Source organism: Drosophila mauritiana, chromosome X (assembly GCF_004382145.1).
Source record: "Drosophila mauritiana strain mau12 chromosome X, ASM438214v1, whole genome shotgun sequence".
Taxonomy (NCBI): Eukaryota; Metazoa; Arthropoda; class Insecta; order Diptera; family Drosophilidae; genus Drosophila; species Drosophila mauritiana.
Window position 1 is genome coordinate 8,339,154 of NC_046672.1, and position 14,283 is coordinate 8,353,436.

General features: G+C 46.1%; 4 protein-coding genes across 5 annotated transcripts; 1 reads left to right on the plus strand and 3 right to left on the minus strand.

Annotated features, from left to right (window-relative positions):
• Positions 1-326: 326 nt before the first annotated feature.
• Positions 327-9,243, plus strand: LOC117146594 (non-canonical poly(A) RNA polymerase protein Trf4-1). 2 transcript variants are annotated; one of them, XM_033312916.1, is made up of 5 exons: positions 327-516; positions 2,893-4,123; positions 4,230-4,910; positions 5,121-5,794; positions 6,035-9,243. In XM_033312916.1, the coding sequence occupies exons 2-5, from the start codon at positions 3,118-3,120 to the stop codon at positions 6,674-6,676; spliced, it is 3,003 nt and encodes a 1,000-aa protein (XP_033168807.1). In that variant the 5' UTR covers positions 327-516; positions 2,893-3,117; the 3' UTR covers positions 6,677-9,243. The 2 variants fall into 2 exon arrangements, with proteins under 2 accessions (XP_033168807.1, XP_033168808.1); XM_033312917.1 differs by lacking the exon at positions 327-516 and adding an exon at positions 1,450-1,467.
• Positions 9,244-9,336: 93 nt separating this feature from the next.
• On the minus strand, positions 9,337-10,026 carry LOC117147633 (C-type lectin 37Da). Its single transcript, XM_033314601.1, has 2 exons — positions 9,892-10,026; positions 9,337-9,824 (listed from the first exon to the last, which is right to left on the minus strand). The coding sequence occupies exons 1-2, from the start codon at positions 10,001-10,003 to the stop codon at positions 9,370-9,372; spliced, it is 567 nt and encodes a 188-aa protein (XP_033170492.1). The 5' UTR covers positions 10,004-10,026; the 3' UTR covers positions 9,337-9,369.
• Positions 10,027-10,166: 140 nt separating this feature from the next.
• LOC117147886 (serine protease snake) lies at positions 10,167-12,730 on the minus strand. The gene is made up of 5 exons (XM_033314970.1): positions 12,648-12,730; positions 11,979-12,157; positions 11,613-11,867; positions 11,101-11,317; positions 10,167-11,035 (listed from the first exon to the last, which is right to left on the minus strand). Exons 2-5 carry the CDS (start codon positions 12,055-12,057, stop codon positions 10,408-10,410), a joined length of 1,179 nt encoding a protein of 392 aa, XP_033170861.1. The 5' UTR covers positions 12,058-12,157; positions 12,648-12,730; the 3' UTR covers positions 10,167-10,407.
• A 113-nt stretch (positions 12,731-12,843) lies between these two features.
• Positions 12,844-13,777, minus strand: LOC117147887 (chromo domain-containing protein LHP1-like). Its single transcript, XM_033314971.1, has one exon. The coding sequence runs from the start codon at positions 13,703-13,705 to the stop codon at positions 12,959-12,961; it is 747 nt and encodes a 248-aa protein (XP_033170862.1). The 5' UTR covers positions 13,706-13,777; the 3' UTR covers positions 12,844-12,958.
• Positions 13,778-14,283: the final 506 nt, after the last annotated feature.

Sequence of the window (14,283 nt, forward strand, 5' to 3'; positions counted from 1 at the left end):
CATAAGCCACAGGATAAATAATACTAATTGTTTATAATAATCACACGGTTTTTTTTCGAACGAAGTTGGTTATGCGTCCTGTCAGTTGAGTAGGTGGAAATATCATGGACAGCCCCCCAATAACAAATGCTAACCGGAGTTTTTAATATAATAATGTTTTAATATATTTTTTTATGTTACTGTTAAATTTGAAACTATAATTAACAAAATATTTGGATGTCATCGATATCTTGTAATAGGACCGTTCACTTAGCGATGTTGGCAGCCTTGGCAGATCTAGCGAGCACATCCACCTTTCGCTTATCAGGTCTATCGATAACGTCACTAACGTCACATCAATCGATTCGTGAACCAGCTCTATCGCGAAACGGTCGCGTGTTCGCACGCAAATTGCAATATAAATCAACAGAAATTGACAGGGAACGCTGCAAAAAGGCGAAACACAATCGTGCGACGATTGAGGCCTGCGATCTGCACAGGAAATGCACAATTGTGAAGCGCTATTTGATAAATTCGGTAATGTTCGATTCTCGAAAGAACCAGTCGTGTGCGTCTGTATGTGCTGCGAATGTCTCTCTGTGTGCGGGTGTGTGGGGTGTGCATAAAAGGCATAGAGGCAGCAAGGAGTGAAAGAGAGAGCCCCATCGTCAGCGCAACGAAAGTGAGCGAGAAGCAGAAATTGTTAGTGCTTATAAGGATATATAATGCGGAGGGAGAGAGAGACAGTAAGAAAGAGCGGAAGAAGCAGTTGCGACGCCGACCGACAACAACTGTAATTTTCCATTAATTTTTGGGCGGGTTTTGTGCTGCACAATAATACAACTGGCATAATATAACTTGGATTATTTTGTATAACCACCATGTGTATTTTGTTCACGTTTTGCTGCGTGTGTAGGTGTGAGTATATGTATGTGTGATAAACTTGAAATACAACGCAATCGCAACGAGAACCAAAACTTGTCAAGGTAAAACGGCTAAAAAAAAAAGAAGAAACGAATTGTGTGTGAAAAATTCCAACTGAATTACGCGAGAAATCATGTGAAGAGCAGTTCGATACGCATGTGTGTGCGTGCGATAGAATACGGGGGGAGAGCGGGTGTGCGTTTGGAGTAGTCTCCTTAATTGATTTTCGCTTAATTACTGCAGCGGTTGCATAAATTAAATGTTTACATTTGCCCCGGACAGTGCTGTAAAGAGAGAGAGCCCTTGGCAGCCAGGTGGCAACACCGCTGCCCGTCTATCGATATCCACTGCAATTAATTACTCCGACTAATTTGAGCCTCTGTATGTTTTTTGCCGGTTAAAACAATAAATCGCTCTCTCTTTCCGCCTTTCTTCAATATCACTTTGCCGCACTCTCTCGCTTGCTTTCCTTGTGACGTTAGCCAACACTGGCCAACATTAAGAAAGTGTTAATTTGCCTAAAATGTACAAGTACATGTGCGCGATGGCCTGCTGTAAATATGTGTGGGTGTACGGGAGTTTTCCTCTGCCAAATGCAACTAAGTTTTTTACCGAAAATTCAGCCAGCAAATGAAAATCGTATCGGGTAAAATATGCATTAGGTGTAGGTGTGTGTGCACTTAGCGGTTTCTCTGCCTTTCTTTCGATATTTCTTTTCCTTTTTTTTTATTGTACTATATTTTTTTTTGCATAATCGAAGCCGCCTTTCGGTACATGTGCATGTGTGCTGTCCCGCTCCCACTCCCACCCCCATACTACGGCCACCTGTACGCCCTTGCACACTCACACACAAACGCACACACCCAACAGAGTCACACGCACACTGCACAAAACTAGAGTAGCTATCAGTGTATTGGTGCGAGATATAATATCACTTTGGAAGTCATTTATTTGCTGGTCTCGGAGTCTCGTGAGCTGTTTTTCCCTCTGTTTTTTTTTTTTCGTATTGCTTGTTGTTTTTATTGCATTTTGATTTGCTTTTCGTATGTGAAAAACCATTTTGTTGTGGCCCATTTTTGTTTTTTTTTTTTCTAGCGGGTGTGTATGTGTGATTTTTTGCGCTCTGAAAAACAATTTTCGACTGGCGCCTTTAAACGCTTCAGCTGCAGTTGGTTTGCAAAAAGGAGTGAATAAGAGCGTTCGTTTGAAAGGGTTAGGGGGTGGGGGTTTTGAGAGAGAGCGGGGCATTTCTATTTGTAGAAAAAGAGCGCATAATTTGCAATAGTTTGCCATTTACGCTTTCCATTTTGTGTAAAATGCATGCAAACCCCTTTTAAAGAGCAACAATAACAAGAGCAGCACCAACAACTACTGTTACTATTGTTTCCTTTTCTCCAATCTCCACCCCATTCCTTTGTTTATTTATCCCCCGAGTTAACCTAAAATCTATACATCGATAACAGTACTCTGATATCAGTATTTAGTTGATTTGTCAAATTACTTGAATATTACTTGGGATTATCATAAACAATGAGTCTGGTTTAAGCGTCGAAATATAACTGTAGATTATATCGAAATGTGCATAGTTGTACTTGGTGAACAAATGGAGGCTGTTGGTTCTTCCAGAACTTTCCTAATATAGGCCAATCTCTCAATAGTTTTTGTTTTTAATTGTGCTAATAATGATCGCAAAACTGCAACACTGGCATATTTATTGAGTGATGAGTTAATAATATTAATCAACCTACGAGTTCAGCCTTGTTTAACATTAATTGTTAACAAATAAGATCGAAAAGTCTACTATACCAGAATATACCTGAATTAAAATGGCATTGACTTTAGTGTAAAATTGTCATATTAATAATTGTCATAATAAAACTGTTGACAGTTCTAGTGTTTGAGCCGTTGAACGTAGCGTATGTGTAGCTATAGATACGCGTAACTCCGACTCCGGTAACTAATTAACATTTCTTGTGACACTCTTTACAGCACTTGAATGCTGACCGCATTCAAAGAGGTGTAGTCCCGGCAGCAAGGAGACTATTGCTAATTTTTCCCTGTGGAGCACAAATATCACATCGGATCTATATAGAGACACGTCTATATATTCAGGCCACCAGGACGCAGAGGATAGAGGAGAAAGGACGAAGCGAAGGAGAGACGCGCGCCCCCCTCGTTTCCCGCCCAGCCAACAGCCGTGTGAACCCGTCTTGAATGGATCCATTTGTTGGCTGGTTTCAGAAGGAACAGGAGGGACCATCGTTGTGCACATGGTTAAAGATTTGGGAGACGAATGCCCAGGAGATGGGCGCATTGCTTAATCAACAGCTACAGCAGACGACGGCGATTAATGGGAGCACGAGCAGCAGCAGCAGCAGCAACAATAGTGGTAACAACAACAACAACAACAACAACAATAATAACATCAATAACACTATCACCAACACGACCAATAACACTGGTAACAATTCATCGGCCAAACCCTACTTATCGCGACCCTACAGCACGCTAAATCGGGTGCTCAATTTCCGAGCGGATTCCCTGGAGATCCTGCAGCAGCAACAACAACAGCAGCAGCTCAACGGTACCACTCAGCGCAACAGCACTAACATCAACACCACCAGCGGCGGCAGCACTAGCTCGTCGGCAGATTCCACCACGAATCGGGACAATAACTCACCCGCCAACAGCAGTTCAACCAACGGACCAGGAGCAGGAACGGGAACGTCAACAGGAGCAGGAGGTACCGGTACAAATAGTCCGGTGACCACAGCGTCAAGCACAGCTGCGACCACGACTGGTCCAGCCACTAGTATGAGCGATACCAGCAACAACCCGCCACAGTCAACGACCACGCCCGCCAGCCGAACGAACAGCATCTACTACAATCCGTCGCGGAAGAAACGGCCGGAGAACAAGGCTGGCGGAGCCCACTACTATATGAACAACCATATGGAGATGATCGCCAAGTACAAGGGCGAACCGTGGCGCAAGCCGGACTATCCGTATGGCGAGGGCGTTATCGGGCTGCACGAGGAGATCGAGCATTTCTATCAGTACGTCCTGCCCACGCCCTGCGAACACGCCATCCGCAACGAGGTGGTCAAGCGCATCGAGGCCGTTGTCCATTCCATCTGGCCACAGGCGGTAGTCGAGATCTTTGGCTCCTTTCGCACTGGCCTCTTTTTGCCCACCTCCGACATAGATCTCGTTGTGTTAGGTGAGTGAAGGGACGGGACTAGCTTTTTAAGTGGCCCCCACATGCATTGACTTTTTATTGGTGGGCTTTATTAACTTATCCTATTTTCTCTTCAATTTACTTTCAGGTTTGTGGGAGAAGCTGCCGCTGAGAACGCTAGAGTTCGAGCTAGTGAGCCGCGGTATCGCCGAGGCTTGTACGGTGCGTGTTCTGGACAAGGCATCAGTGCCCATCATCAAGTTAACGGACCGGGAAACGCAAGTGAAGGTAGACATATCGTTCAACATGCAGAGTGGTGTTCAGTCGGCGGAGCTGATTAAGAAGTTTAAGCGCGACTATCCAGTGCTGGAGAAGCTAGTGCTTGTGCTGAAGCAGTTCCTACTGCTCCGCGATCTCAACGAGGTGTTCACGGGGGGCATCTCCTCCTACTCGCTGATCCTTATGTGCATCAGCTTCCTGCAGATGCATCCGCGCGGTATCTACCACGATACAGCCAATCTGGGGGTGCTTCTCCTCGAGTTCTTCGAGCTTTACGGACGTCGCTTCAACTACATGAAGATCGGCATCTCCATAAAGAACGGTGGCCGCTACATGCCCAAGGATGAGCTGCAGCGTGACATGGTCGATGGCCATCGACCCTCGCTCCTGTGCATCGAGGATCCGCTGACGCCGGGCAATGATATCGGTCGAAGCAGCTACGGCGTCTTCCAGGTGCAACAGGCATTCAAGTGCGCCTACCGCGTGCTCGCTCTCGCCGTCAGTCCGCTCAACCTTCTCGGCATTGATCCGCGCGTCAACTCGATACTGGGTAAGTGATAGTCACGCTTCATTAGCAAATTAAACTAAAAAATACAAATATTTTAATGCAATCCAACAGTTCACAGTACAAAATTGCATATAGCTAAGCAATTTTTACTGCTGACACGTTGATAACAACAATTTTGTTATATGCGCGTATATACCAATAGTTTCGTGGAATTGATGTGATGGTTTTGGTTTCCTTTGTTCGCCAATGCAGGTCGAATCATCCACATCACCGACGACGTGATCGATTATCGCGAATGGATCCGCGAGAACTTCGAACATCTGGTGGTGGTGGATCGCATCTCGCCGCTGCCCACTGCCGCTCCCACTGCGTACGCCACCGCCAATGGGGCGCCAAAATATGTGATTATGCCCTCGGGCGCCGTTGTCCAGCAGCTGTACCATCATCCGGTGCAGGTGCCCACCGCTCACGGGCACAGCCATGCGCACAGTCACGGACACGCGCATCCTGGCGCCCATCTGTGCCAGCCGTATGTGACCGGGACCACTGTATCTGCTGTAACGACGACTACAACGATGGCGGTGGTGACCGTGGGCGTTTCAGCCGGCGGAGTCCAACAGCAGCAACAGCAACAGAATGCGACGGCCCATACACACGCGCAGCAGCAGTCACAGAACCAATCGCAGTCGCGCCATAGACGCGGCAGCACCTCGTCGGGCGATGACTCCGAGGATAGCAAGGACGGTGATGTTGTCGAGACGACGTCGGGTGCTCAGGAGGTCGTTGACATCACGCTATCGCCGCCAAATGGCCTGTCCAACATGTCCATGCCCATGCCAGTGCACGCGGTCGGAATGCCAGCGTCGAACAGTTGGAGCGGTAATGGCAATGGAAACGGAAACAGCAGCTCATCCACAGGCTCGTCGGTAATGCACACAATCCCCCGCCTTGACACATGATGATTGGTGGTGGCCGGCTGCCTAATGCCCAGGCATCAGGTGGTCGGCTATGCTCCCATGCTGGCCGCAGTTGAGTCCCGGTTGTATCTGAAACCGAAAGCCCAAACAAAATTTCATCCAAAGACCATGGGAGCAACTGCAGCCAGCATGACTAGAAGCAACAGCAGCAGCAAGCACACATATATAACCTCTTCACCACCAAAACAGCCGGAAATCGCACACATCGCTGCCCAGGAAATGGACCCCGAGCTTGAGGATCAACAGCAAAATCAGCAGCACCAAGAGACTTCTGGAGGCAATGGCTTCATCAGACCGGGTGACGGCGGCACCGGTTCCAGCAGGGGAGGCGGTGACGGCAGTGGCGGACGCAATTACAACCAGCGGAGCAACCACAACTCCAGCGGCTACTACCACCAGCAGTACTACGTGCCACCGCCGATGCAACAGCAGCTGAGCAAGTCCAACTCCTCCTCCAACTATCACCAGCAACACCATCACAGTCACAGCCATGGCAATCATAGTCACCGACAACAACATCACCATCAGCAGCAGCACCACCACCAGCAGCGGCCGCAGCATCTGCGGGTGGGCGGCAGCAGTCGATACCAGAAATCGTTGGGCGGATCGCCCATCATCAGTGCTGGCAATGCGTCGAACAGCAGCAGCAATTGCAGCAACAGCAGCAGCAGCAGCGGCAGCAACAACAGCCGACTGCCGCCGCTAAGGGGAACACTGGTGAATTCGTCGTCAGCAATATCAATCATTTCCATATCCTCAGAATCATCCATTGCTAGCAGCAGCTCCAGTTCGTCAAGGTCCGGGCAGGATCAGCAGCGTGACGAGCGATAGGAATAGGATGTAGGAGGATATTGTGTATGTCTATGACAGAGAGAGAAAGAGAGCGCGAGAGAGAAAGAGATAGTTACGAGTTAGCAATATTTATGGATTACATTTCTTTCTCAGGTTAATTGTAAACTATGCTGCATTTTTCTAATAAATATCACGGACCCCCGCCTCTGCCTAATCCTAAACCATTTCCTCAACCAAGCTTCCCTTCGCAGTTCCAATGTAACTGCGATTACTTTCTTTTACGCTGCCGTCTTGCTTAAATTTGAAGTGCGACGCAGACCTACTAAGCCTAGAGTTAGGAACTTTGCCTCTGATCGCGCTAAATGTATTTCAGTTTGTTTCTAAAATAAACATGAAAGCAAACAATAAATATATATATATATATATATTTATATATATATGTATTTATATATATAGATATATATTAAAGTTAATTGTACCATAACTGTTAGCTCATAAGTAGATTGTAAGGGTTTAAAAGATTGATAAACTGAAGTATGAAATTATGCTAATCTCTCTTCCCATAAAAAGTTTGTGAGCCTACTTAACTTGTTCGAACACATTGTCCAACCCCAAAGCAATTGTGTTTTTAAGCTAAAACAAAAAAAAAAAACAAAAAAACAAAACAAAGAAACAACAAAAAAAAGCAAAAAACCTACAACGCATCTTTTGTTTAAACTTATTTACGATTAATTGATTATTATGATTATGCAATGTGGTGCATTTTGCATATATTCCTGCCATTTGTTTGTATAGTTGTTCACAAATCTTTGTAAATACTTAGTTACCGCCCCCTGTGACACGCCTCCCGCCCCACAAACCACGCCCCCTCTAAACGCACTGCCATTTTGAGAAAGGTTTTTAAAAAACACTTCGAAAAGGAGCTAGCAGAAGAGTAGAAAAGAAGATTTAGACTTTGTACATGTATAACATTTTAGGCTGTTCTTCTTTCCATTTGTAAGAGACGAAGAAACAAAGAAAGCAAAACAACAACAAAAAACCCAAACCAGAAACATAAACCCAACTAATTGTAAAGTCACCTTAATAGTCTACGAATATGTTTGTCAATCGAGTCGCGAACGTAGAGCTCTGTAATACTAGGCGGCAATATTTAAAATTTCATTCTGAAAGCGCAACATTTCTGATTCTTGGAGATTGTAAATGACATACAAAAAAAAATTGTACATCAAAACATATTTGAATATGGATTTATCTGTTGTATTGTAATATCTGTTTGTGTTTTGTAATATCTAATATTTTAATATTTAACTTATATTTTACTTTCTCATAAGGCTTTCCTTTCGAACAGTTGCGACATATTAAGCTAGTTTGTGAATCGTGAGCTAAGAGTTCATAGTATTGAATCTGAAATATCGACCTTGAGTGGTTCAAAACCTAAAGTTTCAGAAATCGAGTTTAGGTTCAATATCTTTTTTTTCTGTTGCCTAGTGTGAATAAAGCGATGTCCAATGTTGACAAAGGCCGAAGGTGCGCTCTCCCTTTCGCACGACGACTCCTACAAGCTGGCAGCTTTGAAGCCCACCTTACACATACACTTGCTCACTCACATCACAAACACACACAAGCGCAAAGGCTCCCCCACACAGATACCCGAACAGAGAGGGACACTTAACGGTAAAGTTAGCATAGAAAGCTGGGGAAGACGGGGCAATGAGCCGTTAGTAAGAATGAGAAGGCGGTTGCGATAGAGCGAGATAAAGTAATAAGGAAAGAGAGATAGAGAGAGAGCGAGCGAGAGTAACATATAAGAATTATTAAATTTATGCACTCGTCTGTTGAATATTTATATGAATTATATGAATGTAGTTACTAATATTAACTAATTGGTAAATATACAATATTTATATGCATAACTTGTGGATTAATGTGGACAAACAAATGTTTAGAATTAGCAATCTAGCCACGTAAGACTCGTAAATGGTAAATCGTAAATCGAAAACTACTTAGACTACATAACTGTGTACCAGAGCATATGTAAGCACATAAGCACTCCAAAACACACACACACACACGAAGACACCATTACATGCGCATACTCGCTAGAATGTTGAGGTTATGTCGTAGATTTTTTCAGTATCGATCACGATTTCGCCTAGCCTAGCAAGTAAGCCGCAGAACTAACTGTAAAACTAACCCATTTCCCCACTGGATTCCATGCGTTCGAACTCGTTTCATCCTTCGTCCATCTTTGCCCATTGTCCTTCGTTTCGTTTCCTTTGCGTTCCGTTCGCAGTTCCCAACTTTCATAATACGTGTGCATATACTCGAAACACACACACAGTTTTTTGTCGTCGCGATATTAGTGGGTATTAATAAATTAAATTAAATTTAATTAACTACATTTAACGCAACTAAATTCAATTCAAGTGAATCAAATGAATCGATCGATACTTGTATATGATAGAGTTCAATAGCTGTGTAAGAATCGGAATCGTAACAATTTAGTATGCAAAAATCGTAAATCTAACTGATTGTATAATTAGCGAAAAGAGAAAAACGGAAGCGATAAGCAAAACGATGCGACAAATAAAAGCCGGCAAAAACTACAACTTTTGTTTTTTTGAATATATAGTATATAGTTTTGCCCCATCCCCGACTGAACTTATGGTTTCTATATATATTATTATATATATTTCGATATTAAGCAGCTTTTATTTGGAACCAATCGAAAACTACCACTTTATGTAGGTGAACTTGAAGGTTTTGGGCTCCGTCGCCTCGCAGACGTACAGCATCTGGATCTTGCAGTTGGCATCGTTGATCATCTCCCGGGTGGCGAACATGTGGACGCAGTTCTCGTTGCCGCCGTAGTTATCCGGCATTTGCTTGGGCCCGTTCCAAGGGGCGTAGGTCATCGGACGGCCGTTGGACATCCAATAGAAGGCGCCCTCGGTGCCCAGGTCGTTGCCCGATATCCAAAAGTAGTCATTGTTCTTGAACCCCTTGGCCTTCATGTACTTGATCAGCGCCTCCATTTCCGGCTTATCCTCGATGGAGGCCAAGTGGGCGTTCATCATGCGACAGGCGCCGGCCGCCTGGAACCAATTCACCTTGTTCATGGGCTCGATGTAATAGTAGTTATCCCCGATCCGCACGAACGGTGTCGTATCAATCTCCGATGGAATGCCTGGCGATATTGTAGGATTACTTGATTAGTCCGCCACCCTTGACCACCAATACCAATACACACATACCATTATAGACCTCGGTGCGGTAGTTGGTGAAGATGTTCACGTCGGGCAGATAGGCCAGTGACGGTATCGCGACGCTCGTCAGGATTAACAGCAGCGTCTCGGTGCGGTACATCTTGCAGGTGGTCGGTGGTCGGCGGTTCGTGCTCAAGTAACCGTCTCCTGTGGTTCTGGCCACTTATATATCCATGCTGCGCAGCTGTTTATCCAATGGGTATCGGCTGAAAAAGCAACATGGTTCCCCAAACAAGAAACCCAATCCAACAAACGTACATGGATTGCTATAAATATTGTTCTGTTTATTTAAATCTCAATTGTTGATTCGATATGCGCTGATATGCAGTTGGCTTTCGCTTACGGGTAAGTTTAAATAAAGTTTTAAACACTAAACGAGCTCATAAATAAATATTTCCCATGCGTCATCTTGAAATTGGTTGATTTTGTAAATATTCAAATAATTTCTTGCTGGATCATCTTGTAGATCTATTCCTGTATATATGAAGTTGTCAAAAGCAAATCTCAGATCGTCGCCCGCAGATCGAATTCGGGACTGGTCGTCATCTGGATGGGCTTCGATGTGTTTGTCTCCTGCTGCACCGGCCACACAATGCCCTCGATCCAGTCGGCGAAGCTGGAGACCCTGGTGTAGACCGATGGCGGTCCACTGGCGCATCCCTGTCCCAGCGATGTGATGCCCACCACATAGCCGAGCAGGCCGTCCTGCATGAGCAGCGGTCCGCCGGAGTCGCCCTGGCAGGTGTCCCGCTCGCCGGTTATGTCGCCGGCGCACATCTGCGTGCCCAGCACGCCCTGGGCCAGCTGATCCTTCTGGTAGTGCGGCTGGCACTCCTCGTTGCTCACGCTCTGCAGCGGCACCTTCAGCAGCTGGGCGGAGGATAGGCCGGCGAAGCTGGTCTGCCCATAACCAATGGCCGTGACCAGCGTGTTGGCCACCTCCTTCTGCGTCCAAATGCAGGTGGGCTTCAGTTCCGGCTTGGCCGCCGTCTCCAGTTCCAGCAGCGCAATATCGTTGTACGCCGTGCTGGCACTGTAATCCGGATGGATGATCACGCGCCGAATGCTTATATCCTCGCCCTCGGTCAGGGTTAGATTGTCGCCACCGAGGCGCACCTGGCTGGGTGGCTCACTGGAAGGGAGGAGGCGACATTATTAGGAGCTCAACATCCCGTCCGACTAGCGGATCCAACTTACCCGCCCAAGTCGGCACAGTGGGCTGCGGTCAGCACAAAGTTGTTGGCGATCAGGGCGCCGCCGCATCGGTAGTATATCCGCTGATCGAAGTTCGAGCGCCAGCCCAGTGCCGCCATGAAGGGGAACTCCCGCGGACGGGTGGGCTTGCCGCCCACCACCGACACGAAGAACTCGTCGCTCTCTTTGACCTTTGACACCATGTTCAGTTCGTTGCAGGCTGGGGGAAATGGAAACGCCAGGGGGATACCCTGTGGTTAGTCATGGATGAAACTTATTTACAAGATTTCGTAATTAACTCATTATCACTTGCGGCATTTAAACAAAAACCTGTTCTTTTACATATTTAAATTAAATATTAATGAGTAATAGCTTATACTAATTGGCTACTATCAAAACTATAGGCTATATACCATCTTAAGCCAGTTTATATAGAAATAGGATTTACATGACTTGCAATAATACAATATGATTGTTACTGGTGGACATGGATATGTTGAGGTGGGACATCTTACCCTGCTGGCTGGATCGGGTGACAATTGGAGCTGCAGCTGGGGCGCAGCACACGTAGTGGTCGAACCTCACGAAGTAGCAGGTCTTGGGCGATTCGCGACGCTCCAGCCAGCCGTTCAGGGCACTGGGACAGTCCTCCATGCGCCGGCAGGTGCCCTTCGTCCGCGCCACGTCGTCCAGTTGGCACTCATCGAAGGATTCCTTGGGGAAGATGATGCCGCGCAGCGACTGCGGACTTATGGCGGGCGTGGCGTGAACTGCGACGAAAAAGTACCATTGCATGGATGTGTGTATTTCCTGTGAGTCACTGTCACTGAACGCTACTGAGCTGGGAAAACCCCTGATCGATCAGGTATTCGCGTACTCACCTGCCAAAAGTGGCAGCCACACCATCAGAAGGTGCAGATACACACGGGTGGGTGTGGAATGGGCAGACCGAATGCGCATCCTCCGTTCTTGATCAGCGCCAGGTGCGCACTGCAGTGGGGTCAGCTCGACAAGTGGCGATCCCAGATCGGAAAGCAGAAACCAGCCGGGCAACTTCCAACTTCCAAGTGCCAATTAACCGAAAGCCAACGGACACACAGTGAGAAAAGCGACACCATATACCATAGATGGGCAGTACAAAAGTTTTATTTTTTAATTCTATAAACGTGAATGTGTAGAGAGCAGAGTGCATTTTTTTCAAACATAGATTCCAAAAAGCGTTACAATAAATTTGCACTTTCTGTTTGCAATACAATAAAGGTTATTCGCGTACATTATACATTTTGATTACTGTCGCTTTTGCGCACGTGCCGAATTGAATTTATTAATTTCAAACAAAAAAATAATACTTTTGTTTAATTCCCGAGCTGTATTATCTGCTCGGATGCTTCTTGACTTTTGTGACACGAGTTTTGGGCTTTTCTGATAGCAGCCAGAATCGAAACGAAAGCAATATAAGCAGGAGCAACCGGTTCTGTGGCTAAATTCATGTGTTTACTTGGATTTGGCTCATTGAACTTGGCTTATATGCATTGTTTACATTCGCTTACTTCAGCCACTCGTGTGATTTCCGATATTGATCGCTGGTGTTTATGCTTTGCCCAACAGCGTATCCGCTTACTTGTTCACAATCAGTGAGGCTGCGCGAATGGCGCCATAGTATAAGGCATCAGATTTTCGGAAGCTCAGCTGGAAAGGCGACTAAAATCTGGTCACATGTCGCGGAAAGCTTGACCAATGATTAAACAATCGCTTAGTGACGATCGAGCTGTGTACAAACATGTTAAAATGCTATGCTATCTAGATGGAGTTAAAAAAAAAAAAACGCTTAATCTATGTTTGAAATGCGATTCCCTTGAATTCAGGCATCTTTGTTATTGGGGAAGCCCAAACTCTCAAAGTATTTAAGTATTGGCATCGGATATGCGTGTTGTATGTCGCTAAGCAGCACCGCGTCCATCGTGGTGTGTCCCACCCAGGTGACGAACATGAAGAGCTGCCTGCGAACAAAGTAGCAGTGGTGCACCCTTTCCAGCTCCAGGCCACGCGCCAAGCCGAAGGACTTCCTGTACGGCTCCAATTTCCAGTTCGGTACCTGCGCGGATGTGCCGCGTGAAGTGATCGGATGCTCCACAGCCAGCGGATCGACACGCTTGCGCTCATTCGCGAGACCAACTCCTCGAGCTACCACCGAACTCCCTGATGATTGCTCCTTACTGCCGATCAATGAGCCGCGTTCCCCATTTACTCCTTGGCCCGCTGCGGCCGAGCCCGATGTAGCCGATGTTGCTGCTTGGCCACTGGGCACGTGGCGCGATTGGCGTCGACGGGGGGCGCTCTTAGCCTTGCTTTTGGCCCGGGATTTGGGGCGCTTTGCCGCCTCGGCCAGCTTCTTCCGGAAGCGCATGTACTGCTTCGCCTCATAATCGGCCAGCAAGAGCGGGAGGTGGCCCAATTCTTCCACTGGCTCCCATGTGTTCGCTTTCATCGGATAGTGCATCCACTTGACTCGAAACTGCAGACGACCTTTTACGATGCGCTTTCCAACGATCTCCTCCACCGCATACTTCTGGCTGTCCACCGTGTTTCTCCGCTGTGGGCCGGGCATTTTACTTGATTTTTTCGTTGCCGAATCAAAAGAAATGAGGAAACTCCTGCGACCGTAATGGCGTTGCCAACACGAATCAATGTGGCGCACGTGCTTGTTCCACTTACTATTCCAAAATTAGGCAATTTTCACAAAAGTTTGTGTTTTTTGGAATGATGTGAGAATCATGATTTTATTTTAAAACTTTTAACGTTCTTTTCGCTTTTTCCGCATAAAGAAATAGCCTAATTAGTAAGATGCGCAATTATTTTGCCAGTAAAGGTGAAATTTAAGAATATAGCTGAATATTTGAAGAAAGAAGTCTTTTCTTATTTCTTATTTCTTCCTTCCTTAGTCCATTTCAAATATAGTCTTCCTATGTGCTGCATGTAAACCAAGGTTGCATTGTAATGCGACAATTATTTATTTTTCAATAAATGCTTAACATTTTAAATAAAGATTGCGTTTTAAAAAGTCGTTAGCCTCGATTTTTACCAAAAGCTTTTGTTGTAGTGTAACCGAAACATCCGCGCGTGAGCTTTTTGGTATTTACACCTCACTAGCGGATGGTCACACTGTGCGCGGCATTTGGCATTTTT

Excerpts from the sequence above, each read along its gene's own strand:
- LOC117146594 (XM_033312916.1), top strand. The coding sequence starts at position 3,118 with ATGGATCCATTTGTTGGCTGGTTTCAGAAGGAACAGGAGGGACCATCG. Across the intron at positions 4,911-5,120 it reads GCGCGTCAACTCGATACTGG|GTCGAATCATCCACATCACC; the intron begins GTAAGTGATAGT and ends TCGCCAATGCAG. Across the intron at positions 5,795-6,034 it reads GCTCATCCACAGGCTCGTCG|CCGGAAATCGCACACATCGC; the intron begins GTAATGCACACA and ends CCACCAAAACAG.
- LOC117147633 (XM_033314601.1), bottom strand. The coding sequence starts at position 10,003 with ATGTACCGCACCGAGACGCTGCTGTTAATCCTGACGAGCGTCGCGATA. Across the intron at positions 9,825-9,891 it reads CCGCACCGAGGTCTATAATG|GCATTCCATCGGAGATTGAT; the intron begins GTATGTGTGTAT and ends CAATATCGCCAG.
- LOC117147886 (XM_033314970.1), bottom strand. The coding sequence starts at position 12,057 with ATGCGCATTCGGTCTGCCCATTCCACACCCACCCGTGTGTATCTGCAC. Across the intron at positions 11,318-11,612 it reads CACCCGATCCAGCCAGCAGG|CCTGCAACGAACTGAACATG; the intron begins GTAAGATGTCCC and ends CATTTCCCCCAG. Across the intron at positions 11,036-11,100 it reads CACTGTGCCGACTTGGGCGG|TGAGCCACCCAGCCAGGTGC; the intron begins GTAAGTTGGATC and ends CCTCCCTTCCAG.
- LOC117147887 (XM_033314971.1), bottom strand. The coding sequence starts at position 13,705 with ATGCCCGGCCCACAGCGGAGAAACACGGTGGACAGCCAGAAGTATGCG.